Below are 24,833 nucleotides of genomic sequence, written 5' to 3'. Positions count from 1 at the left end.
GCAAAGCCCAGGCCGGGGACAGCAGCGTGGGTGCAGCTGCAGACAGGGGCTCGGCCTCAGGGCAGACCCGTGCCCCCTTTCTAGTTGTTCAGCCTCGAAGCTCGGGCTCATCTCCGCGTGTCTCCTGCACTCCACAGCTCCCCCCACCTTCAGCACCTATCTCCGCTCCCTTGAGCCCCATCTTCCAGCTGGAGCAGCGCCAGCTGCTGAAGGGGCTCCCAGCGCCGCCCTCCCCTGCCCTGCCCTCAGCCCTGAGGGCTCTCCTTGGCCTTCTCCACGCTCCAAGCACATCTGGCCCCCAGAGACCCAGGCATAAACTCAGGTGCCCCGGCAGCCCTGCCTCAGGCTGTGGAGCCTCTAGACAATTCCTGAGCCTCCCCCAGCTCTCTCCAACCTCAGGCAGCTGGCAGCTAAGCAATAATTCCAACTGCATGGCCTTGGCATGCCCAAATCCCACCCCCCTTTTTTTAAAGATTTTATTATTTTTATTTATTTCTCTCCCCTTCCCCCCCTCGCTCCAGCTGTCTGCTCTCCGTGTCCAACGGCTGCGCGCTCTTCCTGTCGGCTCCTGTTGTCAGCGGCACGGGAATCTGTGTCTCTTTGTGTTGCGTCATCTTGCTGTGTCAGCTCTCCGTGTGTGCGGCGCCATTCCTGGGCAGGCTGCACTTTCCTTCGCGCTGGGCGGCTCTCCTTACGGGGCGCACTCCTTGCGCGTGGGGCTCCCCTATGCGGGGGACACCCCTGCGTGGCACGGCACTCCTTGCACGCATCAGCACTGCGCAGGGGCCAGCTCCACACGGGTCAAGGAGGCCCGGGGTTTGAACCGCGGACCTCCCATGTAGCAGACGGACGCCCTGACCACTGGGCCAAGTCCACTTCCCCAAATCCCCCTTTTTTGCAAGAGCATGGTCACCTCTGGCCTGGGCTTGGCACCTGCTGAGTCTCCGCTGAGGGTCCTCTGGGTGGACCTGTCCCCTCTGCTCGGCCATCCCACCTTCTCTTCTGTGTTCCCGGCGCCATCCTGCCGCTGCGGTCGCTTGCTGTGCTGAGCGCGTTAGTGTTGAGCCTTCCTCTGAAGACTTGAAGGTAGTAGCTTTCCCTCAAATGATCCCGCAGATTTTCATACACTCATGATTTAAGTCTACATATTTTATCACTTCTAAACATGGAAATGCATAACCAACGTGAGGCTAGCACAAATGGTATTGGACTACACAAATAAAAATGAATGAATATGCTAAAATAATCCGTGCAAAACAATCCACTGATTAACACTTGACTTTTACAACTGATCATTTTGGAGTTATAGAAACAAAAATTGATACAAGAGTACCACCAAAAACAGCCATAACTTAATTTCCTGTAAAGGGTTTTTTTTCTGAAGCCACAGCCTCGAGGGTCCCCTCACCGTCCGGAGAGCCTGGGCTGGGCTGGCGCTGGCCAGTGGGGGGCACTTGGTGGGCTGGCGCACAGCCCCCCACCCCCGCCCAGCCACCTGGCATTCCCACGCGTGCTCCTTCCTCCTTTTATATTCCTCTCAAGCCCAATTTGTTTACTTTTTATACCATATTCTTTTTTTACTTTTGCAAACCAAAACTCCTCCCTGTGCCCCCCACTCCCCCAACGCCTCCCGGGAGCTCTGCTCGTCTCCCAGCCTCTGTGAATCTGCTTATCTTGTCTCCTAAGAGCTTCATACAAGGTATGCTTGTGTGCCTTGCTTACTCCACTGAGCATGATGTTTCAAGGTTCTTCCACTGCACATCGTCTCACAACTTCATTAATTCTTATGGCCAAATATTAGTCCATCACGTGTGTGTACCCCATTGTTTTATCCACTCATTTGTTCATGGGCAGTTGGGTTGTTTCCAGCTTTTGGCTACTGTGAATAATGCTGCTGGGAACACTGGCGTGCGAGTGTCCGAACGCTGTTTTCCCTCTCTCTGGGTATTTGCCAGTCAAATGGTAACTCCATGTTTAACGTTTTGAGGAGCCGCCATGTTGCTTTCCACAGAGGCTGCACCATCTTACATCCCCACTGACAACGCGCTAGAGTTCCGTTCTCCACATCCTTCGCAACACGTGTTATTTTCCTTTTTTGTTTGTTTTTGTTTTTTGGCTTTTTTGGTGGTACTAGAGATTGAATTCAGCACCTCATACATGGGAAGCAGGTGCTCAGACCACTGAGCTGCACCAGCTCCCCGTTTTCCATTTTTAAGTGATGGTGGGTGGGAAGTGGTGACGCTAATTCTTAGATACCAACTTTCGTTGTCTTGATTTACAGCCCCCAAAAAGGCAGTTTTAGTCAATATTCCACGTGTGCTTAAGAGTGCCCAGGAGCAGGTTCTCAGTGTGTTCACTGGGTCAATCTTGGTAATTCTGGTATCTGAATTTTTTCCGTCTTTTCTTATTATTCTCTGTTTCCTTCATGTCTACCATTTTCTGAGAGAATATGTTATAATCTTTGCCATGATAGCCCATTTGTCAATTTTCCCTTATGTTTCCTTCTTTTAAAAACATTGAATATTCTTTCAAATAGGTTTAAGATTGGTTATCTCTTACTAGAAAATTGCAACTTTTATCAGTATCAATTTTGTCTGGAAAATTTTGCTTCTACTCATAATCATGCTTTTTGTCTTAAAGTCTATTTTGTCTGGTATTTAGAAGGTTTGTTCAGGCATTGTTTGTTCTGTTTGTTTTTTTTAAAAGGGGGTAAGTTGTGCCCGATATAACTCTTTCCATATTTACAACTGTTGAGTCTTTCAAACCACAAACATGGTAAATCTTCCATTTCTTTAAATAGACTTTACTTTCTTTCAGCAGTGTTTCATTGTTTATGATGAGAACTTCCTCCCCTTTTTCTAAAAGTATTCCTAGGTAGTGGAAATGGCGTTTGTATTAGTCAGCCAGAGGGGTGCTGGTGCAAAGTACCAGAACTCTGTTGGCTTTTTTTTTTCATGTAAGGATTCTGTATTACTTTTTTTAAAAAGATTTATTTATTTATTTCTACACACACCCCCCACCCCGTTGTCTGCTCTCTGTGTCCATTTGCTGTGCGTTCTTCTGTATCTGCTTGTATTCTCTTTAGGCAGCACCAGCAACCAATTCTGGAACTTTCCAGAGTGGGAGAGAGGGGTGCCGTCTGTTGCGCCACCTCAGCTCCCTGGTCTACAGCGTCTCTTACTGTCTCTCCTTGGTGTCTCTTTTGGTTGCATCATCTTACTGCACCAGCTGTCCGCTCAGCCCAGCTTGCCACGTGGGCCAGCACTCCTGTGTGGGCCAGCTCTCCATGCCGGCCAGCTCCCCTTCACCAGGAGGCCCCGGGAATCGAACCGTGCACCTCCCATGTGGTAGACAGGAGCCCAATCACTTGAGCCACATCCACTTCCCATGTGGCTTTTTTTTTTGAGTTAGGCCAGTAGTTTATTCAGGTAGGGAGGGAAGAGAAATGGGAGAAAATAACAGAGCAGGGGTCCCAGGTAGAGAGGAAGGGGCTGGAGAATGATACAGCAGACTGATTCACAAACTACAGTTCCCCACTATAGATTACAAATGCCCAGGTTTTACGTGTGTGTTGGTCCATGCGGGGCGCACGGTGAGAGCAGGGCGCAGAAGGCAGGAGCAGGGCAGGACCGGCAGTGGGACCTGGACAGGGCGAAGGCCTGTTGGCTTTTATAAAGGGTATTTATTTGGGGTAGAAGCTTACAGTCACAAGGCCCTAAGGAGTCCAACTCAAGGTCCCATAAGAGGTACTTCCTCACCCAGAGGCACTGGCCCCGTGTTGGAGCAAGATGGCGGGCACGTCTGTGAGGGCCCAGCCTTCCTCCTTCCTCTTGAGGCTCTGTGGTCCCAGCTTCTGATCTCAGCTGTAGGCTGGCATAAGGCTCATCTTTGCTCTGTTCTCCTCACAGGGTCAGCTGTAGACTGTCAGGCTCATCTCTCTTCCCAGGGCCGCAGGAGCCTCTGTGTTCTTCTCTGTGTATCAACTTCCATGTGAGTCTGTTTGATCAGCCACCCAGGGGGCTGGGACTCAGTGCTCAGTCACCTTCTAATGACATGGTTGAGTCAAAGCCTAGTCTTAACATAATTTAATCAGATGTCTCAACTGAACCTAATACAGTCAAAGGGTTATGCCACCCAGAGGAACAGACCAGTTTACAAACATAACCTATATTTCTTTCTGGAACTCATAAATAATATTAAACTGCCTCAGTATTGTAAATGGTGTTATTTTGAAATATGCAATCTCTTTTTGTCACAAGTATATAGAAATATTTCAATAAATAACATTGTATACAGTGTTCTGGACTCAATAGCTACAGTAGTTTAAATATTCTTTAGTGTTTTCTAGGAACACAACCATGTTGCTCAGAAGTAATGACAGTTTTTTTTTTTTTTCAGATTATTTTACTTTTAATTTCTTTATTTTGCCTTATTGCACTGGTTAGGATCTTTAGTGCAATGTACAATAGAAGTGGTGATAGCAAGCATCCTTGCCCCATTCCCAATCTCAAGGGGAAAACCCCAGTATTTCCTGTTGAGTATGTTGCTTGCTGTAATTGTTTTAAATGAATATTTTTATGAAATTCAGGCAACTGCCTTCCATTCCTAAAATTGAATAAGAATGTTTTGTGTTTTTATTTTTGCTGAGTTTTTAAAAATCATGAATGAGTATTGAATTTTATCAAATATTCTCTGCATCTTTTGAGACAATAATATGATTTTATCCTTCTTTTCTATTAGCTTAACAAAGTAAATATGATTTTTGAATATTACATCACCCTTGTACTCTTGGAATAATCTCCATGTTGCTGTGATGTTTCATCATTTTATATACTGTTGCATTTAAATTCTTAATACTTTAATATTTTGTATCTATCTTAGGAGAAGTATTAATATGCAATTTTTCTTTCAGATTTTGGCATCAGGGCTATAAATACATTTTTTTCCTCTCTTTCCATTTTCTGGAAGCATTTATAAAATTTTGTAAAGCTCTATGATCCAACATATTGAATGTCTTGGTAAATGTTCTTTGTGCAATTGGAAAAAAAAAGTGAATTCTATCATTGTTGGGATTAATAAAATATTTTTATTTTATACCATTTCCCCATTTATCCCATTAAATTGTTGGCTATAAATTCTTTTTACTATTTTAGTAATTACCCTAGAGATTACAATATGTATCCTTGATTTATTAGAGTCTAATAAAAAAGTTCCTGGTATTCTAGAACATTAGAACACTTTCACTGCATCTATTCCCTCTCACCCTTTACGTTATCATGATTACAAATCTTATTCCTCATACATTTTATACTCCACAGGCATTATTAATTTTATTTTGTACAGTCAGTGTTCATTTCTATTTACCCACATCCTTAGTTTTCTAGGGTTCTTCACCCCTTCCTGAACTTTCTATCAGGGATCATTATCCTCCCTGAAGAACGCCTTTTTGCAGTTCTTTCAGTTTAGATCTTCAGGAAATGGAGTCAATCCATTTCTACTTATACAAAGTCTTCTTTATTTTACTTTCATTTTTAAAGGGTATTTTCACCACATATAAAATTCTAGGTTGGCATTAATTGAACATCTTCAAAATATCCCATTGTTTTCTGATCCATTGTTTCAGTTGAGAAGTCATTGGAAGTCTCATTCCTTCTTCGAAGGTTGTATATTGCTTTTCACAGACTGCCTTTTTTTTCCTTCTCTCTCCCCTCCCCCCCCCCACAGTTGTCTGCTCTGTGTCCATTCACTGTGTGTTCTTCTGTGTCCGCTTGTATTTTTGTCAGCGGCACCTGGAATCTGTGTTTCTTTTTGTTGCGTCATCTTGCTGCGTCAGCTTTCCGTGTGTGCCGCACCATTCCTGGGCAGGCTGCACTTTCTTTCCCACTGGGCGGCTCTCCTTACAGGGCGCACTCCTTGTGTGTGGGGCTCCCCTACGCGGGGACACCCCTGCGTGGCACGGCACTCCTTGCGCACATCAGCACTGTGCGTGGGCCAGCTCACCACATGGGTCAGGAGGCCCTGGGTTTGAACCCTGGACCTCCCATGTGGTATCCGCTGAGCCAAATCCACTTCCCCACTGACTGCTTTTAAAACATTCCAAGTTTGACTATGATGTACTTAGGTTGCTTATCTTTGTATTTATCCTGCTTCAGGTTTTCTGAATTTCTTGATCTGAGGATTGATGTCTTTCATCAGTGTTGGATAATTACTTCGAAATATTAGAATATTGCTTCTTCTTTGTCCTCTCTCTTATCTTCTGGAACTCAAGATATGCATGAGTTATATCTTTTCACCATATCCCACATGTCTCTTAATCTATCTGTTCTTTATTTTCCATCTGTGTTTCAGTTTGTACGTTTTTATTGACTGGCCTTTCAGTTACAAATCCATTCTTCTACATCTGAATCAGTGTTAAACCCATATTTTGAGTGCTGTTTTATGAGGTCATTTTACTGAGGTATAATTTTTATATACTAAAATACAACACTTAAAAGTGTACATTTCAGGAGAGTCTACAAGGCATAGGGAATAGAGTGAAGGGAAATGTTTTCAGTTTTATTATTTTATCTTGGTTATGCTTAAATATGATTGTAATTATCAAAAAATTTAGAAGGTCATGTGCTTTGGGGGATTTGTACTGACATGAGTATTCATTTTTCAACTCAAGGCAATGGCTTTTTACAGTTAACCTATAAGCAGGTCTTACGGCATCCATGAAGCAGTAGCAAGCAAGACATGCTTAGTGTGTATTTCACATGTTGAGACACTATAATGTCTCCCAGAAATTTCCAGAGCATAATGTAAGTAGAAAGAAATGTAAGCAAGCTGTTAAAGATCTTGGATCCCATTATATAGCACATAAAGTTGAAATCAGCATCTGTAACTTAGTGACACTTTCTCTTTTATCCTCTAATCAAAAAATTATTTAATTTTGCATTATAATCTTTGTATGTATTTTTTAAAATCCTTTTCTTCTCATCATTACCTTTTTTGTGGTTGTAAACAGACTTACTTGCACTTTGAAGGTGAGCTATTCCTTGCTATCTTACAAATATGTGGTATGGTAATTTTCCTAACAGATGTCAGTTTTGAGCCAGGATATGGTAATTTGTTTATAAGGGGAAAAATGGCTTTATTTCTGTGAAATTGCTTTTTAAAAATTTCTTTTTACATGTGTAAGCCAACTGAGATACCATGATGGTGTTGATTCCTTCAAATGATGCTTATCATCTATTTTAGCCACTGAGCCTTTTATTATTTGTCTCTTTGTAAAGTTTATTTAACTTAATTCATTTAAGAAATAAACTGTTTGTTTCTGAAAAAAAATTGTACATTTCAGGGAATTTTGACAAACATATTCAGACATGTAACTACCACCACAATTCAGTTACAAAAAAGTTCCATTGCCCTAAAAACTCCCACATTCCCCTCCATAGTCAATCCCATTCCTCTTCTCCCAGCTTCTGGAAACCACTGATTAGAATTCTGTCTTTCTAGTTTTTCCTTTTCCAAAATGGCATATAAATGGAAGCATACACTATGTAGCCTCTTATGTCTGGGTTCTTTATTTAGCATAATGCTTTTGCGATTCATTGATATTGTTGCATGTTATCAGTAGTTTATTCCTTTTTATTGCTGAGTAGTATTCCATTGTATGCATGTACTACAAAGTGTTTATCCATTCACCAATTAATGAACCTCTGAGTTGTTCCCAGTTTGGGGCTCTCATGAAAGAAATCTCTATCATTATTTGTATAGAGAACTTTGTGTAGACATAAGTTTTCATTTCTCTTGGGCACATTCCTAGGAGAAAAATTGTTGGGTCATATGGTAAGTATATGTATAACACTGTATAATTTGCAAAACTATTTTTGCAAAGTGCCTGTACTACTGTGCATTACATCAAGTAATATATATGAGTTCCAGTTTTGCATTCTTATCATCACTTGCCAATATAATTTTTTTTAAAATTTTAGTCATTTCGGTTTTAATTTGGGTTTCCCTGATGGCTAATGATGTTAAGCATCTTTCAGTGTGCCTATTTGCTATCTGTATATATTCTTTGGTGAGGTTTTCAAATCTATCACTCATCATTTATTTGGTTGTTCATCTTCTTATTATTGATTCATAATAATTATATATATATATTCTGTGTAGAAGTCCTTCATCTGATATTTGTTCTGCAAATACATTCTCTCAGACTGTAGATTGTCATTTCAGATTCTTAACAATGCTTTTCAAAAAGCAGAGTTTTAAATTTTGATTAAACCCAATTTATCATTTTTTTAATATGTCCTTGCCTAACATTAGGTTGCAGTGGTTTTCTCCTGTTTCTTCTGTAAGTTTCATAGTTTAAGACTTTCATCCAGGTCTGTGATCCGTTTTGAGTTACTTTTTGTAAATCATGAAAGGTAAGGGTTGGGGTTCATTTTCTTTTTCATATTGATATCCAGTAGTTGTAGCACCACTTGTTGAAAAGACTATCCTTATTCCACCAAAGTGCCTTGGCACCTTGTTAAAAATCAGTTGACCATACATGTGTTAGTCTACTTCTGAACACTCCCAGAAATAGTGTCCAGAAATAGACTGACACATGAAACCCCTACACCACTGTTTTCTCAGTACAAAAGAAACACAAAAAATAATGAATGAAATTTCCTGTTCCTTTGTATGTTTTGTAACGTTTTGCTGAAAGCTGGACACTTTGGTACTTCAATGTGCTGTCACTGGAATTTAGACTGAGGCATCCGTTCCTTAAGTTTGTGTCCAGCTAGTACTATGACAGAGCTTTCCTTGAAGGCCAGGAGCTAACAAAAAAGAAAAAAAAGAAGTTAAAAAAGAAAATCACTCACACTGTTTGAAGATGGACGTGTGGGAGGCCTCCCAACAGGGCTTACGCACGATGAGTTTGGAGGATAGCTGCAGGCCAAAGCTAGGGCCCCCCGATGCTTCTTCCAAGTCTTGCCCTGCACCTGTGCACGTGGCCCCAGGAATTCCCCGTATACACGGCAGGAAGGTCCCCTCTTCCCCGGGAACGCTTCCTCACAGTGCCAGGCTATGTGCTGGACGCCCACGGCCAGCAGTCCCTGCCCAGGCGGCGCGCCTGACTGCGGCCACAGCCCTCCACACGCAGGGGGCCACCAGGCAGATGAAAGAAAGTGCAGCCTGCCCAGGAATGGCGCCACACACACAGAGAGCTGACACAGCAAGATGACACAACAAAAAGAGACACAGATTCCCGTGCCGCTGACAACAACAGAAGCGGACAAAGAAGAACACGCAGCAAAATAGACACAGAGAACAGACAACTGGGTTGGGGGGGAGGGGAGAGAAATAAATCTTTTAAAAAATATATATATGTGAAGGTTGAAAACTAATAAAGATACTTAAAAAAAAAAAAATTAACCCACATCTGGTGTTTTGCTACCAGCAGCTTTAGCAAACTAAAACAATTCGCCACAGGCTGCCACACAAAATACCAAAGATGGACTGGCTTTTACCGCAGGGATTTACTGGGGCAGGCACTTAACAGTTCCAAGGCCATGAAAATGCCCAGATGAAGGCATCGTCAGGGACGCTGTCTCCCCAGGAGCCGCCGCGCACAGGTTCTGGCCTCCTGCCAGGTGGCAAGACAAAACGGCGCCGGCCTCTGCCTCCCCGCAGGCCCACCTGCTCCCCGGCTGCTCAGTTTGGGGCAGTCGGCGTGAGGCTCGTCTCTCCCCAGCCTCCTCTCTTCAGCTTCTGGCTGCTCCACGGCCCCAGCCTCCGGCCTCTCTTGGCCTCTTGAGGTTTTCTGTCTTTCTGTGGCTGTAGGTGGCCCTCGAGTCCTCTCACCTGGCAGGTAAAATGCTGCAGTTCTGTTTCCTGTGTTCTCCGTTCATAAGGGACTCGGTGACAGGATTAAGACCCACCCTTAACTGAAGCCGTTTAATCCAAGCCGATCTAATCCGAGGCCACCTAACGGAAAGGTCCCCCACGCAGGGGTCTACAGGCACGGGGGGGGCTTCGTTTAAGAACGTGGCTTTCTGGGCTCCTCGAAAGACTCGAGCCAGGACAGGAGTACTTGGAGGACAGGGTCCCGTGCCGATTCATCTTAGTCCCTGGACCCCTTTCCCAGCCAGATCCCGCCTAAAGCCCAGCTCAGGACCTTGGCCCAAAAAGTGTTGCATAAACATTTGCTGGAGAAGGAGTTGGTGGTTCTCACGGAGCTGGCACTAGAGTGCAAAGACCCCGAGGGCAAGCGCGTCCCTGCCCCCGGTCTCCAGGGGAGCCTGGCACCGTCAGGACTGGGAGCTCTGCACCTCCGGAAGGCGAGGGTGCTGGCAGGTGCGCTCCATCTCCGTGTCCCTAGCACCCACTTCTCCGAAATTGTGTGAAAGAAGGACCCATTGCCTCAAAGCGGGAGCAAGGACGGCCGTGCCTCTCATCCTTCGAGCTGCTTGTTTGAGAGGGAACTCCAGGGCCCTCGTGGGAAAGAGAGGGCACGCCCAAAAGACCAACTGAGGAGAGTGTGCTGAAGGCTCAGAGTGGGGGCACTTTTCAGGGAAACCCTGTAAGGGCAGTGAAGCCCTGAGAGCCACCAGCAGGAAAGGCTGCCACCCGTGCCGGGCTGCCCCTCCCCGGCGCCTTTCGCAGCCGCTGTCCCAGAGAGGGCCCCTCATTCTGACCTCAGCGAACACGGGCTAACGCCGCCTGTTCTTCCACTGCAGACGAATGCCGTCAAAAAGGAGTTCTCTTCTGCTTTGTTTTTGTTTTTCTCCATAAAGTTTTATATTTTTTTAACAAGTTAATTGTAGTGATACACATTAATAAAGTACACAGTTCATCCAAAGGGCACAATCAGTGGTGTTTGGTATAATCCCATGGTTGTGCATTCATCACTTCAATCATTATTACAGTATTTTCATTATTTCAAAAATGATCATTAAAAAAACAGACAAACAAGAAAATTCTTCGCCTCTCAGTCTCTCTCTGCTTCCCCTGCTGTACACAGCTGCTATTTCTGGCTGTTCTTGCACAATTATTTATTTATTAAGCAGTTTTATTGAGGTATGTTCACATACCATGAGCTAGCTAAAGGGTGTAGTAAATGGCTTCTAGTGTAATCACAATGCTGTGCATTCGTCATCACAAAAAACTTCAGAACTATTACATTACTCCAAGGAGAAAAACTCCGCACCCTTAGCCTGCCTTCCCCACCCTGCGTGCCCACTCCTCCTCTGTTTGTCCTCTTCCCTCTTAATATCCAAGAGGCTCCCCCGACACGGGCAGTTTGTCCACTAGCAGCCACGCCGTCGCCCTCCCCTCTTCCCTTCCCCCAGCACTTGGCATTCGCTCATATCTACAGAGGCTCTAGAGATTTGCTGATTCTGGACATTGCATATAAATGGGATAATATTTTAGGTGGTCCTTTGTGATTGGCTTTTTTTTTTTAAGATTTTTCTTTAAATTTATTTCTCTCCCCTCCCCCCCCAGTTGTCTGCTCTCTGTGTCCATTCGCTGTGTGTTCTTCTGTGACCGCTTCTATCCTTATCAGCAGCACCGGGAATCTGTGTTTCTTTTTGTTGCGTTATCTTGTGTGTCAGCTCTCCTTGTGTGCGGCGCCATTCCTGGGCAGGCTGCGCTTTCTTTCGCGCTTGGCGGCTCTCCTTACGGGGCACACTCCTTGCGCGTGGGGCTCCCCTACGTGGGGGACACCCCTGCGTGGCAGGGCACTCCTTGCATGCATCAGCACTGCGCATGGGCCAGCTCCACATGGGTCAAGGAGGCCCGGGGTTTGAACCGCGGACCTCCCATGTGGTAGACGGACGCCCTAACCACTGGGCCAAGTCTGCTTCCAGCTTCTTTCCATTAGTGTAATGTTTCTGAGGTTTATCCATTTGTAGCATGTTACCTGTATTCCACTCCTTCTTATTGCTCAGTAATTGTCCATTGCATGGATGCACCACATCCTGTTCACCACTTCCTGTTGATGGACACTTGGAGGGTCTCTATTTCTGGCTATTGTGAGAGAGTCTGCCATGAACATTCACGCACAGTTTTGGTGTAGACATCTCTTTTCATTTTTCTTGGGATTATGCCTTGAAGTGGAATTGCTTAGTCATATAGTAAGTCAATGATTGCCATTTTGAGGAACCACCCACTGTTTTCTAAAGTGACTGCGCTGTCTTACAGTTCACCAGCGAAGGGCGATGGTTGCAATTGCCCCTCCACTCACCAGCACGTGTTATTATCTGTCTCTGTCATTATCGCCACCCTAGGGGTTGGTTATGAGGTGGTACCTCATTGTGGTTGTGATTTGCATTCCCCTAATGACTAATATATTGAACCTCTTTTCATGTGCTTATTACTCACGTTTATATCGTCTCTTGGTAAACGTCTATTCAAAATATTTGCCTCTTTTTAAAAGTTATTTTTATTTTTAATAGTTTAGTTTTAGTTGTGTAGCATAATTAATTTTTTATAGCATGAATATAATTTTAACCATTTTAAGCGGACAGTTGACATTAAGTGCATTGGCAATACTGTGTAACTGTCACCACTATGTTTTCCAAACTCTTTTCATCCTCCAAACCAAAACTCATGTTCATTGAGCAGCTCCCACCACCCCTCCCCCATCCCTGGTAACCACAATTTTGCTCTTTGTTTCTATGAATCTCCTTATTCTAAGTATTTCATATATGGGAAACCATACAATATTTGCCCTTTTGTGTCTGGCTTATTTCACTCACGTGGCTTCTTCAAGGTTCATCCATGTGGTAGCAGGTGCCGGCACTTCACTTATTTTTACAGCTGAGTAATATTCCGGAACACACATAGACCACGTTTTGTTTATCTGTTCCTCTGTTGGTGCACACTTAGGTTGTTTCCACTTTCCAGCTGTTGTGAATAATGCATACAAAATGTTTGTTAGTTTTCAGGGCATACGGTTTGCACTCTTTAAACAATTATTCCTATGAGGTTTAGGTTTTTACCATGCTGTTGTAAATGGAATTGATGTGCATCTTATTTTCAGCTTGTTTTTTACTAGAGTGGAAATACAATTGATTTTTTTGCCTTAATCTTCTGTCCTGCAACTGTGCTCAACTTCCCAGGTCTACTGGTTTTTAGTGTATTTCTTTAGCTTTTCTGTATGGACGATCATGGCATCTGCAAATAGATAGAGCTTTACTTTTCTATTTACCCATATATTTATCCTTACAGTACTCTCATTCCTTCCCGCACTTCTGTGCTTCCATCTGCGATCACTTCCCTTCAGTGTGAAGAATTTTGTTTAGCGTTTCTTGTCGAGCAAGTGTGCTGGCGATTGAGTCTCCCAGCTCTTGACTGTTTGAGCATATCTTTATATAGCTTTCCTTTTGGAAGAATATTTCTGCTGGATATAGAATTATAGTTTGAAGTTGTTTTTGCCCCAGAACTTTAACAAATGTCATTCCATTGTCTTTTGGCTTTGGTAGCAATATTATCAGATTGTCCTGGAAAAAAAAGTTATTTTTTTCCTTAGTCCTTTTAAGATATTCTCTTTATCTTTGCTTTCCAACAAAGACATGCTGTACCATAATTTTCTAGCTGTGGTTTCTTTGTATTTATCCTATTTTGGGATCAATGGGTTTTTTAAATTTCTGGATTGATTTCTTACATCAGATTTGAAAATTCTTGGCTGTTTTCCTTCAAAGAGTTATTCTTTCCTACTCTCTTGCTCATTTACTTCTGATTCTTAAGTTACAGAATGTTGGACCTTTTGATTGTGATCACATCCTTTATATCCTGTTTGGTTCTTTCGTTACTGGTTTTTAGGTTTTGTGTGTGTGTGTTTTCTCTCTGAGCTTTCATTTGGATATTTTCTACTGACCTGTCCTTAAATTTGGCAATCTTGTTTTCTGCTGAGTCCAGCCCACTGTTACACTGGTCTGATGAGTTTTGTTTTTTTAGTAAGAAATTTATTTTATTTATTATTTTTATCCCCCCACCCCCACCCCACCCCTCATTTCTCTGCTTACTTTCCTTAGGAGATACAGGGACCTGAATCCAGGACCTCCCATGTGGGAGGCAAGTGCCCAACCACTTGAGCCACTTCCACTCCCTGCTGGTTGTGATAGTTGTGGCATCTGCTCATTGCAGCGTCTGCTCAGTGAGATGGTTGCAGCATCTGCTGGTTGTGGCGTCTGCTCTTTGAGGCATCTGCTGGTTGTGCGATCTGTTGGTTGTAGCATCTAGTGGTTGTGGTGTCTGCTGGTTGTGGCATCTGCTCATTGCAGTAGTTTCAGATCTACCAGTTGCAGCGTCTGCTAGTTGCGCCATCTGCTGGTTGTGGCATCTGCTGATTGCAGCATCTGTTGGTTGTGACAGTTGTGGCACCTGCTCATTGCAGCGTCTGCTCATTGTGATGGTTGTGGCGTCTGCTCTTTGAGGTGTCTGCTGGTTGTGCCATCTGCTAGTTGCAGTGTCGGCTCATTTCTGTGTCTGCTCATCTTCTTTAGGAGGCACCAGAAACTGAACCCAGGACCTCCTGTGTGGGAGGCAGGCGCCCAATTGCTTGAGCCAGATCCACTCCCCAATGAGTTCTTTTTTTTTTTAAAGATTTATTTTTTCTTTCTTTCCCCTCCCCCCCCCCGCCCCAGTTGTCTGTTCTCTGTGTCCATTTGCTACGTGTGTTTTTTTTCTTTTTGTCTGCTTCTGTTGTTGTCAGCAGCATGGGAATCTGTGTTTCTTTTTGTTGCGTCATCTTGTTGTGTCAGCTCTCCATGTGTGTGGTGCCATTCCTGGGCAGGCTGCACTTTCTTTCACGCTGGGCGGCTCTCCTTGCGCGTGGGGCTCCCCTATGCGGGGACACCTCTATGTGGCACGGGCTCCTTGCACACATCAGCACTGCACATGGGCCGGCTCCACACGGGTCAAGGAGGCCCGGGGTTTGAACCGTGGACCTCCCATGTGGTAGGCGGATGCCCTAACCACTGGGCCAAGTCCGCTTCCCTCCAATGAGTTCTTAATTTCAGATGTTGTGTTTTGCTGTTTTAGAATGTTTCCTTGATTTGTTTTTACAGATTCTCATTCTATATTGAAATTCTCCATTTTCCATCCATTTCATCCACATAATTGTCCTTATTTTAAGTCCTCTTTCTGGTCGCTCCACTGTATGGTTCATCTCTGGGTCTGTTTGGGTGGATTTTATTAACGGCCTTTAAAGAGTGTTGTTTTGCTCCGGACGGTGATGAAATGACTGGCACTCACTTTATCTGGTCAAAGCTGGGTTTTAGGGGTACAGCAGTCCTTCCGGTTTTGCTTGGTCCTGGGGCACAGTCCTCACTCCAGGGGCGTGGCCTGGAAGACTCAGCTGGACTCTGGGGTGCTCTCTGTCCGACTGGACCCCCCATTTCCCAGCACCCTACAACTGCGAGAACGCGGCTGCCTCCGGCCTCCCAGCTACGTCTGTGCTGGGACACCTGGGGGCTCATCTCCAGGGGCTGCCCCGGTCCCCCCAGGAGCCCCCGCTTGGCCGCCACCTCCTCGGCCCTACAAGGCCCCTGTGCTCCACTCCGCCAGCTCCACTGCCTGCCCCGGGCTGGACAGTGCCCTCAGGGAGAAGGCCGGCCGCTGGCCCGGTGCCACCTGCCCAGGCCACCGCTGCCCCCGCCTGCGCCCTCTGGGTTCCCTGTGCGGGGGCCAGTCTGGAAACGAGGCCACCAGGCCAGCGCCGAGGTCCCCAAAGGGACCTGGGGGACAGGGACTCGGCCGCACATTCGGGAGCCGCGGGGGTCTCGGAGGGCGCGGCCAGCCCCTTCCCGGGCCTCGGGCCCCAACGTCCTCCCAGCCCTCAGCGTCCCCCCAGCCCTGGCAGGGCCAGAGAGAGGCCAGGAAGGGGGCCTGGGGGCTGCCCCCTGCCGAGCACTGGGCCCTCCTCCCCCAGGACCCTGGCAGCCCCAGCAGGGAGGCGCAGCCCACCCTGGAACGGGCACCTACATCAGTCCCTTCCCGGGGCCAGGACTCGGCATTAGCTGCCCCGGCCTGTATCAGCACCCCCCGTCCACACCTGTCCCCCTGCCCCTGCCTGTCCCCCTCCCCCGCCCCTCCCCCTGCCCGCACCAGCCCCTCCCCTGCCTCTCCCCCTCCCCCCTCGCTCCCCCCGTCGGCCCCCCCCCCCGCCCGCACCAGCCCCCTGCCCGCTCTGTTCCCGTTGCTCCCAGCAGACTTCGTCCTCGTCTGGGAGGAGGAGCTGAGGCCGGCTCGACAGCAGGACAAGGCGGGCGCGCGCGGGGCCTGGCGGCAGACCTTCCTGGACAACCTGCGGGCGGCCGGGCTGCAGGTGGACCAGGTAGGTGCGGCCGGCCGGGGCAGGGCCAGGTCGCCCGATGGCCGGCGACCTCGCCCCCCCAGGCCCGGCCTCGGAGCCCTGGAGCCCATCAGGCCCGGGGTCCTGCCCTGTGCTCGGCAACTGGCGCGCCCCGGGCGGGGAGGCGCTGGCCGCGGCCCCTGGTGGCCCCCAGCCCCGCAGCGTCACCGGACAGCTCCTGAGCCCCTTCCCCGGCCGGCCGTCCCACCGCCACCCTGAAAGTGTTTGTGGAGTCGTAATATTTATCATTGAAGCCTTTGGGCGCGTGTGGACTTAGCAGCTTGGAAAGCCCTTTTGTGGGCTCTCCCGTGATTCTCCTAAGTGCCGCTTGGAGCGCGTCAAGCAGCCGTTCCAGGGAGCCGCGCCGGGGGCTACGTGCGGCCTCTGTGCGGGGAGCAGGGCTGGGGCGGCGGGGCCGGGGGCCCCTCGCGCTGGGCTCCACCTCGCCTCGCTGCGCCCCGTCGCCAAGCCACTGGCTCGACCCTTGAAGCCGCGCCCCGCCTCCTTACCCCTCCTCTCCCCAGGACCGGCTCTGCCGTCAGCGTCCAGGGCTTCCCGCTCCGGAAGACTGGACAGTTGGGGGGCGTGCCTTTAGGCCACTCTGGGAGGCTGTGGGTGGGAGGAAGGCCTGAGGGGGCCTGGGGGGCCTGGGGGTCAGGGGGGGGCCTGGGGCCCAGGGGGGCTGGGGGGCCTGGGGCCTGGGGGCACCTGGGGGCCTGGGAGAACTTGGGGGGCCCAGGGGGGCTGGGGGGCCTGGGGCCTGGGGGGCTGGGGGGCCTGGGGGGCCTGGGCCGGCCTCCCCGTTTGACCAGACCTCCGTCGACTCAGGGCCTTCGTTGTCCATGTCACAAGCCGGTCACTGCGTCCTCCAGGTCCCAGTCCCGTGCCACGGCGCCCTGGCCACCTCTCACCCAGGCTGGGGGTTGTGGCCACAGTGCTGGGGGGGGCAAGAAGTGATGCTGAAAAAGGTGACTGCTGGTGCTTGCCCCGGAGCTGCTCCCACGCCGGTCTACTGGGTTTTTACTGTGGCGCTTATTAGACGCATGGAGCGCAGGTGTGATGCAGAGAGAGCCACTGAGGGCTGCGTTCTCAGCAGGAGGCGACCTCACGGCGCCAGGGACGCCCCCGCGGCCCCTCCCAGGGGAGGCGGGCATTTCACACACCCTCCCTGGCTTCTTTTCATTCTTTATTTTTAAACATTTATTTTTTATTTATTTCTTTTCCCCCACCCCCCCCCCACCCCCAGTTGTCTGTTCTCTGTGTCCGTTCGCTGTGTGTTCTTCTGTGTCTGCTTGCATTCTCGGAGGTGCTGGGAATCTGTGTCTCTTTTTTTGTTGTTGCGTCATCTTGCTGTGTCAGGTCTCCGTGTGTGCTGTGCCATTCCTGGGCAGGCTGCGCTTTCTCCACGCTGGGCGGCTCTCCTTACAGGGCGCACTCCTTGCGCGTGGGGCTCCCCTACGCGGGGGACACCCCTGCGTGGCAGGGCACTCCTTGCGCGCATCAGCACTGCGCATGGGCCAGCTCCACACAGGTCAAGGAGGCCCAGGGTTTGAACCTTGGACCTCCCATGTGGTAGGAGGATGCCCTAACCACTGGGCCAAGTCCGCTTTCCACCCTGGCTTCTCTTGAGACTTGGCCTCATGAATATGAGGCCCTGGACAATTTGCCTTTAGAGTTCCTGTTTTAAACCCTCACTCAGTCTCCTTACTCCCATTGCCTGACTCTTGACTCAATATCATTTCTGGACCCACTCGTGCTGACGCAGGTGCTTGTTCCCCTTGCTGCTGTGAAACTTAACACACAGGGAGGAAACGGCATCAAAATTAGACGTGCTGGGGAAGCGAATTGGCCCAGTGGTTAGGGCGTCCGTCTACCACATGGGAGGTCCGCGGTTCAAGCCCCGGGCCTCCTTGACCCGTGTGCAGCTGGCCCATGCGCAGTGCTGATGCGCGCAAGGAGTGCCACGCCACGCAGGGGTGTCCCCCGCATAGGGGAGCCCTACGCGCAAGGAGTGCGCCCCGTAAGGAGAGCCGCCCAGCACGAAAGAAAGTGCAGCCTGCCCAGGAATGGTGCCGCACACATGGAGAGCTGACGCAACAAGATGATGCAACAAAAAGAGACACAGATTCCTGTGCCACTGACAACAACAGAAGCAGACAAAGAAGAACAGGCAGCAAATAGACACAGAGAACAAACAACTGTGGCGGGGGGGGAGGGGAGAAATAAATAAATAAATAAATCTTAAAAAAAAAAATTAGACCTGCCGGGAAGCAGTTACTGCGGGTAGCTCCCTCGTGGCTTCCCCTTAGGCAGAGACCAGAACATCGTCCGCAGCCCCGAAGCCCACAAAGTAACCCGTCCTGACGGGCGTGTTCCTCGCAGTCTGCTTTTCTTTGCCATCACTAAATGAGAAAGCTTGGGCTTGCCTGTGCTTGGATTTCGAGGCGTGCAGTCGCGCGCGGTGTAGTTCTTTGCCTCTTCCTTCCCTTTGGCACGGGGTTGTGAGGCGCTCCGTGGGGCGGTGCCGCTGTGGCCCCTTTGCTGGGAGCCTCATCGAGCACGCAGGTTTCTACTGTGGGAAATGCCACCAAAGAGCATTCAGCTGCTGGGAACCCCGCCAGCAGGCGGGCACCGCCGCCGTTCGCCCACGCGCGCGTCGGTGGCATCGGGGTTTCCGGTTTGGGGAATTCTCACGTGCCTGTCTCCCTGCGCCCGTGTGCGTGGCTTCAGCGCCCACCCGAGACGGACCTGCTGGTTCCGGGCAAGGGCGGGAGGCCACACCGGCTCCTGATGAGGCGTCTCCACCACGAGCGGGAAGGGCACCCTTGCCTGCGTCTCGGCGTTCTCGCACTCGTGGGTTTTCACCGCTCCAGGTAGTGGGTGGTGGTTTCTCACTGTGGTCGCAGTTTGCATTTTGCCTGATTCCTGAGTTTCAAACCTGTGAATCGCCTTTCTGTGCCTTTTGCTCTCTGGTCCATCAGATCGTTTCCCTTTTTATTGATGTGTAGGAGCTCTTGATACGTTCTGGACACTCATTTCTTGTTGACCGCCTGTGTGGTGACATCTCCCAGCCCGGTCTTGCCTTCCTGTCATGATGGGGCCCTCCGGGGTCCCCTGCTTGGCTGTGACCAGCGGGGCTGGCCTATTTCCGCGTCTTCCCCCTTTCGCTTTCATTCCTGCCTTCCTGTCCTTCTATTTCCTGCTCGTTGTAAAACTTCAAGCCTCTGGAGAAGGGCGCAGGGGTCGGGGGGGCGCCCCTTCCCACTGCCCGATCAGCCCCCCCTCCCCGAGGGCGCACTGCCCACAGTGGGCGTGGGGGGACAGTAGGGGAAGGGGAGGGGCCACTGGGGGCGGGGGCGGGGCAGGGGCACCCCCACCCTGGAGAGACGAGGGGGGCGTCTCCGTGGGTGGCCCTCGTCTTCCGTCGCTGCAGAGCAAGTACCACCAGCGCAGCGGCTTGGAGACGCGCGTTCACGCCTCGGTTTCCGGGTGGCCGGCGAGGCCAGGGCTGGGGTCGCACCTGCGGGCTCGACTGGGGAAGGGTCTGCTTCCAGGAGCACGTGGCCGTGGGCGGGACTCGGATCCCGGGGACTTTCCCCGCATCCTGTGGGTTGGGAACAAGCCACGGGCCCTGCCACCCAAAGGGAAGGGGGCTAGTGGAGCGTGAGCACCGGGGGCCTGGGGTCTTTGCCCCCACCAGGGCGGATCAGAGGAGACCGGAGAGGAAGCAGGAGCCGGGGAAGGCAGGGGCCCCGCAAGCTCCCGTGAGGGGGGGCAGTGGCTGGAGGGGAGACGGCGGGGGGCAGAGGGGGGCCAGGGGCGGGCTGGGGTCTGAGGCCTGAGCAGTGGGGGGGGGTGCAGGCAGCCCCGACTGACAGGACACGGGCCGCAGGGAAACCAAGTCCACCGCCCGGGAGCTGGGCTGGGATCCCTCGCCTCAAAGACGGGGGGCCCCTGGGCCAGGGCAGCGTCCCCCTCCAGGGGTCCCAGGGAGCTGGGGGGGGGGGGTGGGAGGCTTCCCCAGCACGCAGCCGGCGCGCCCTCTGCTGCCTCAGCGACAGCCCCCAGCGCACCTCACGGCCAGGGGGCACCCCCAAACCCCGTGCGCCTGCCCCGGGGGCCCCGACCAAGAAGGTCCTTGGACACAGCCCCACGCTGGGAGGGGGCTGCCCTGGAGCTAAGGCCTCTGCCCCCCGGGGCCCAGGGTGCAGCCGCACTTACACACACACACACACACGACATGCGTGTCCGCACACACGCCCGTGACGCGTGGGAGGACACAGGACCCAGCGCGCCTGCGTTTCCTGCCCCCGGGTGGGGACAGCATGCTGGCCGCGTCCACCCCGAGCGGCTGGGCCGTGTCGCTGGCGCACACAGGCACATGCACACGCGTGTGCTCGTGACCAGTTGCGCATGGGCCTGCCATGAGCGCGCACACGGGCAGGGACGCAGGCACACACATCACGCATGCACACCCTCACGGAGCCCCGGTCCTGCAGCGCGACGCGCAGGACGGCGCCCTGGCCGTGCACTACGCGCTCCTCACCGCGCCCTGGGCCGTGCTCTGCTACTACGCGGAGGACCTGCGCCTGAGGCTGCCCCTGCAGGTACCCGCGGCCCCGAGCCCCCTCCCCACACCTGTCAGGCTGGTGGGCCGTGGCGTGGGGCGGGAGCACCCCGCTGGACGTGGGGGGTGGGCTGGGACCCCCGCACTCGGGCGGAGCAGCTGGGGCCGCCCTGCCGCCCCCTCACACCGCCTGGGCCATTGCGGCGAGGGCCTGGGCTGCCCCTGCCTGCCCGAGGGGCTCGGGCCAAGGAGGTGCCGAAGGCCCCGGGGGCCCAGCTGGGGTCCAGCAGGGGGCTCGCCCGGCCGAGCAGCAGGGCCGGGAGCCAGGCCTGGCACGAGACTGTGCCCACCCCGCAGTGCCCACCCTGTGGCACGAGCCCGCGCCCACCCTGCAGCGCCCAAGCTGCGGTGCCCACCCTGCGGCACTCGCTGGCCTCTCAGGACTGGGCAGCCACTGCCCCTCCTTGCAGGAGCTGCCCAGCCAGGCCTCCAACTGGTCGGCCGGGCTGCTGGCCTGGCTGCGCGTCCCCAACGTCCTGCAGGAGGCCATGCCCGACGTGCCGCCCGAGTACTACTCCTGCCGGTTCAAAGTGAGCAAGCTGCCAAGGTGAGAGGCAGCCGCCGGCCAGCGTGGGGCACCTGGGGCCCCCCCTGGGTGAAAGAAGCCACAGAGGGAGGGGTGGGCGGGTGAGGGGAAGGGGGCTTCCCCCCAGCTCCTCCCCCGGAGTCCCTGCACCAGGACAGACTCTCCGCTGGACTCACTGCACAACAGCCTGTGCTGTCAGCCACCTGCATCAGTCAGGAGAGGTGGTGTATGCTGCAGGACAAACATCCCCCAACCTCAGAGGCTGAACACAACTGCCTCTCTTGCTCAGCTCCACGTGCCGTGTGGCTTGGCAGGGCCCAGGGGCGAGGCCCCCTCTCGTCACAGCTGCCCACGACCTCCGTCAGGAAACAGGGTGCCGTGGGGCTGCTCCGGCTCAGACCCCCTCCTGGAAGCAACACTCAGGGGTTTTGGGTCAAAGCAGGTCACGTAGCCATGTCCAGTCGCGTCAGAGGAGGGCGGTCCTCGCGTGTCCAGAGGCGTGGGGATGCTGGTCTGCCTTCGAGCCCCTGGCCACCACGGGGTTTCCCACGAGTCTGGTCCCCGCGAGGGTCCTCTGGTCGGACCCGGCACCCCTGCCTGAGCGTGGGACCAGGGGCGGCACGTGGGGGCAGCAGCTCCTCGGCAGGCGAGCACCCGCCCCGCCGCCCCGCCCCACCGCAGCCCACCCATTCGCCCTGGTGGGGTCCGCTATGCGGGGGGGACAGAGGAGGCAAATGCCAGAAGGGATGGGGCTGCCGGGAGCCCGCCTGTCAGGGGGGTTGGGACCTGTGCACGCCCCCAATGCACGCACTCCGTGGGCGCTCTGCATGCGTGTGCTCCCGCGTGTGCACCTGCCTCCCGCGTGTGCACCTGCCTCCTGCGTGTGCACCTGCCTCCCGCCTGTGCACCTGCCTCCCGCGTGTGCACCTGCCTCCCGCGTGTGCACCTGCCTCCCGCCTGTGCACCTGCCTCCCGCCTGTGCACCTGCCTCCCGCCTGTGCACCTGCCTCCCACGTGTGCACCTCTGTGTTCAGCTCCCTTCCGTGTGTGCCCCCAGGTGCATCTCCACGTGTGCTCCTGTGTGCACACCTTTCTCCCACCCGCAGGTTCCTGGGGAGCGACAACCAAGACACCTTCTTCACCAGCACCCAGAGACACCAGATTGTGAGTGGGGTCCCCGCTACGGGGGGCCCCTGCCGCGGGCCCTGAGCCCCGAGCTGGGAGCAGGCACCTCGGGTGCAGGGAGGCTGCCTGTGCTCAGAGGAACAGGCCTCGGGGCTGGGGACTGGAGGCCCACAGAGTCGGGGACCCCACTTGCCGAGGCAGCGTGCGGCCCGGTTGAGGGGGTGCGGGGGAGGCCGAGGCCGGGTGGGATGGGCTGGGCAGATGGAGTGCAGCCGGGCCCCCACCCGTGCTCCCCGCTCAGGCAGGCCTGCGAGGGGCGCAGCCCAGCCGGCCAGCAGGGCCGGGTCCAGACCCCCGACACGCGGCAACCGGGCGGGGAGCACCCCCAACCCAGGCACCCAGGCGGAGGCCGGCCCCGGGGCCCCGTTCACGGGCTGGACGCGTCGGGGCACAGCAGCCCCGACACCCGACTGGGACCTGGCCGGGCCCTCTGGGCGCAAAACGTGGGCGCGTGGCGCCCCGGGGCTGCGGGGGCGAGTGAGCGGCCGGCCAGCTCGCGGCAGTGACCGCCCGCCCGCAGCTGTTCGAGATCCTGGCCAAGACCCCGTACGGCCACGAGAAGAAGGGCCTTTTTGGGATCGACCAGCTGCTGGCCCAGGGCGTCTTCAGCGCGGCCTTCCCCCTGCACGACGTGAGTCCTGGGGGCTCCGCCCCTCGGTACGCGGCGGATCGGGCCCCGCCGGCCACACCGGGGCAAGGGGGCGGCGGGGCCCCGACCCACGTGCCGGGCAGTGCTGCCAGGGGGCCGCGCGCCCTGGGCACAGACCACTGTCCGCGTCATCCCCCCGGGACGCTGTGGGGCCTGACGCGGAACGAGCCGGACTTCACGCCAGATGCTGCCCCTCCTCACAGCAGCGTGGGTAGGGCCAAGTGGGTAAACCAAAGCAGCGCCCAGGCCGGGCCCTCACAAAGCCTGGTAAACCGTGGCAGTGCCAGGATGGGGGCCTCATGAAGCTGGGTAAACTGAGGCAGTACCAGGACAGGGGCCATCATGAAGCTGGGTAAACGGAGGCAGTGCCTGGGTGGGGCCCTTATGAAGCTGGGTAAACTGAGGCAGTGCCAGGGCGGCCCTCACCCTTGAGGGAGGGTGGGGTGCAGGGCCCTCCCCCAGCACTAACCCTCTGCTCCCCAGCCTCTGGCGGGGGCGGGGGCGGGTGCTCACAGGGTGTCATGAGAAAACCCCGGCCTGGCTGGGAGAGGACAGACGCCTGGCTGGGAGAGGAAGACAGCTGCAGGGACACGGGCGGTAGCTGCTGTCCAGCCACAGGCAGGGCCCCTGCCCACCCGGCCTCCGTCCCCGCGGTCCCCCGCCCCAGCCCCGGCCTCCGTCCCCACGGCCCTCTGCCCCCGAGCCTCCCTGCGGCCTCTTGTCCCCAGGGCCCCTTCGAGGTCCCCGCGGGGGGGCTGCCGCCCCAGAGCCTCAACCAGCGCCAAGTCCTGCGCCAGCACTGGGCCCGCTGGGCCAAGTGGTGCAAGTACCAGCCGCTGGACCACGTGCGCAGGTACTTCGGGGAGAAGGTGGCCCTCTACTTCGCCTGGCTCGGTGAGTCCCGCCCCACCCGTGGCACCCCCAAGCCCGCCCCGCGGCCTGCAGGACGGACACGCGCTCGGCCCCCCCGAGCGGCCCCCCCGGGCCAGCCCTCCCGGCCCCGCCCCTGCCCGGCCACCCCGAGCCGTGGCAGCGTCCCCGCCCTCCTCATGCCCCGGTGCGAGCACTGGGGGGGACCCCCCTTCTGCAGGGACGGCCCCTGTCCTGACTCCAGCTCCCGCGCCCCCCAGGAACGCACAGAACTCAGCACAGCTGCCTCCCAACACGGGGGCCCCATGGGCTTCTGGGGAGCCCCAGCCGGCCCTGCTCCCGTCCCCGCCCCAGGCACGCTGCTGTCCTTTCTCCTCCCCAAACGCAGCACACGTGCCCCCACCCCGCCTGCAGCCTGTCCATCCACCCATCCATCCATCCGACCACAACAAGCCTGTGCGCAGCACCTCCCACGTGAGGGCTCATGCAGGGTGCAGGGACCCTGTGGCCGCAGAGGGCACCGGCCTGGGTGACCCCAACAAGGAGGGGCCACCAGCCTGGCCAGGGACGGCTCAAAGAGGCTCAAAGTGGGCCGGTCAACCAGTCATGGCAGGATGCCCGGGCCGGGCAGTGGGGTGGGGCCAAA

The 24,833-nt window shown here is 53.7% G+C and overlaps 1 protein-coding gene across 9 annotated transcripts in view; it reads left to right on the top strand.

Annotated features, from left to right (window-relative positions):
- The window catches only part of ANO7 (anoctamin 7), a 53,149-nt gene that overhangs the window by 2,304 nt on the left and 26,012 nt on the right, over nt 1-24,833 (top strand). For 3 of the 9 annotated variants that reach the window (XM_058299705.1, XM_058299711.1, XM_058299709.1), the window contains exons 1-3: nt 21,528-22,647; nt 23,189-23,299; nt 24,046-24,211. In XM_058299705.1, the coding sequence (XP_058155688.1) occupies nt 21,712-22,647; nt 23,189-23,299; nt 24,046-24,211 (1,213 nt within the window). In that variant the 5' untranslated portion in view covers nt 21,528-21,711. Of the gene's footprint in view, nt 1-16,184; nt 16,313-20,829; nt 20,938-21,367; nt 21,505-21,527; nt 22,648-23,188; nt 23,300-24,045; nt 24,212-24,833 lie in introns of those variants that run through there. The other 6 variants (XM_058299704.2, XM_058299707.2, XM_058299708.2 and 3 more) reach the window with 4 other exon arrangements.

The sequence above is a fragment of the Dasypus novemcinctus genome, chromosome 7, assembly GCF_030445035.2.
Source record: "Dasypus novemcinctus isolate mDasNov1 chromosome 7, mDasNov1.1.hap2, whole genome shotgun sequence".
In the NCBI taxonomy this organism is placed as follows: domain Eukaryota; kingdom Metazoa; phylum Chordata; class Mammalia; order Cingulata; family Dasypodidae; genus Dasypus; species Dasypus novemcinctus.
This window is presented reverse-complemented; position numbering and strand designations above follow the sequence as displayed.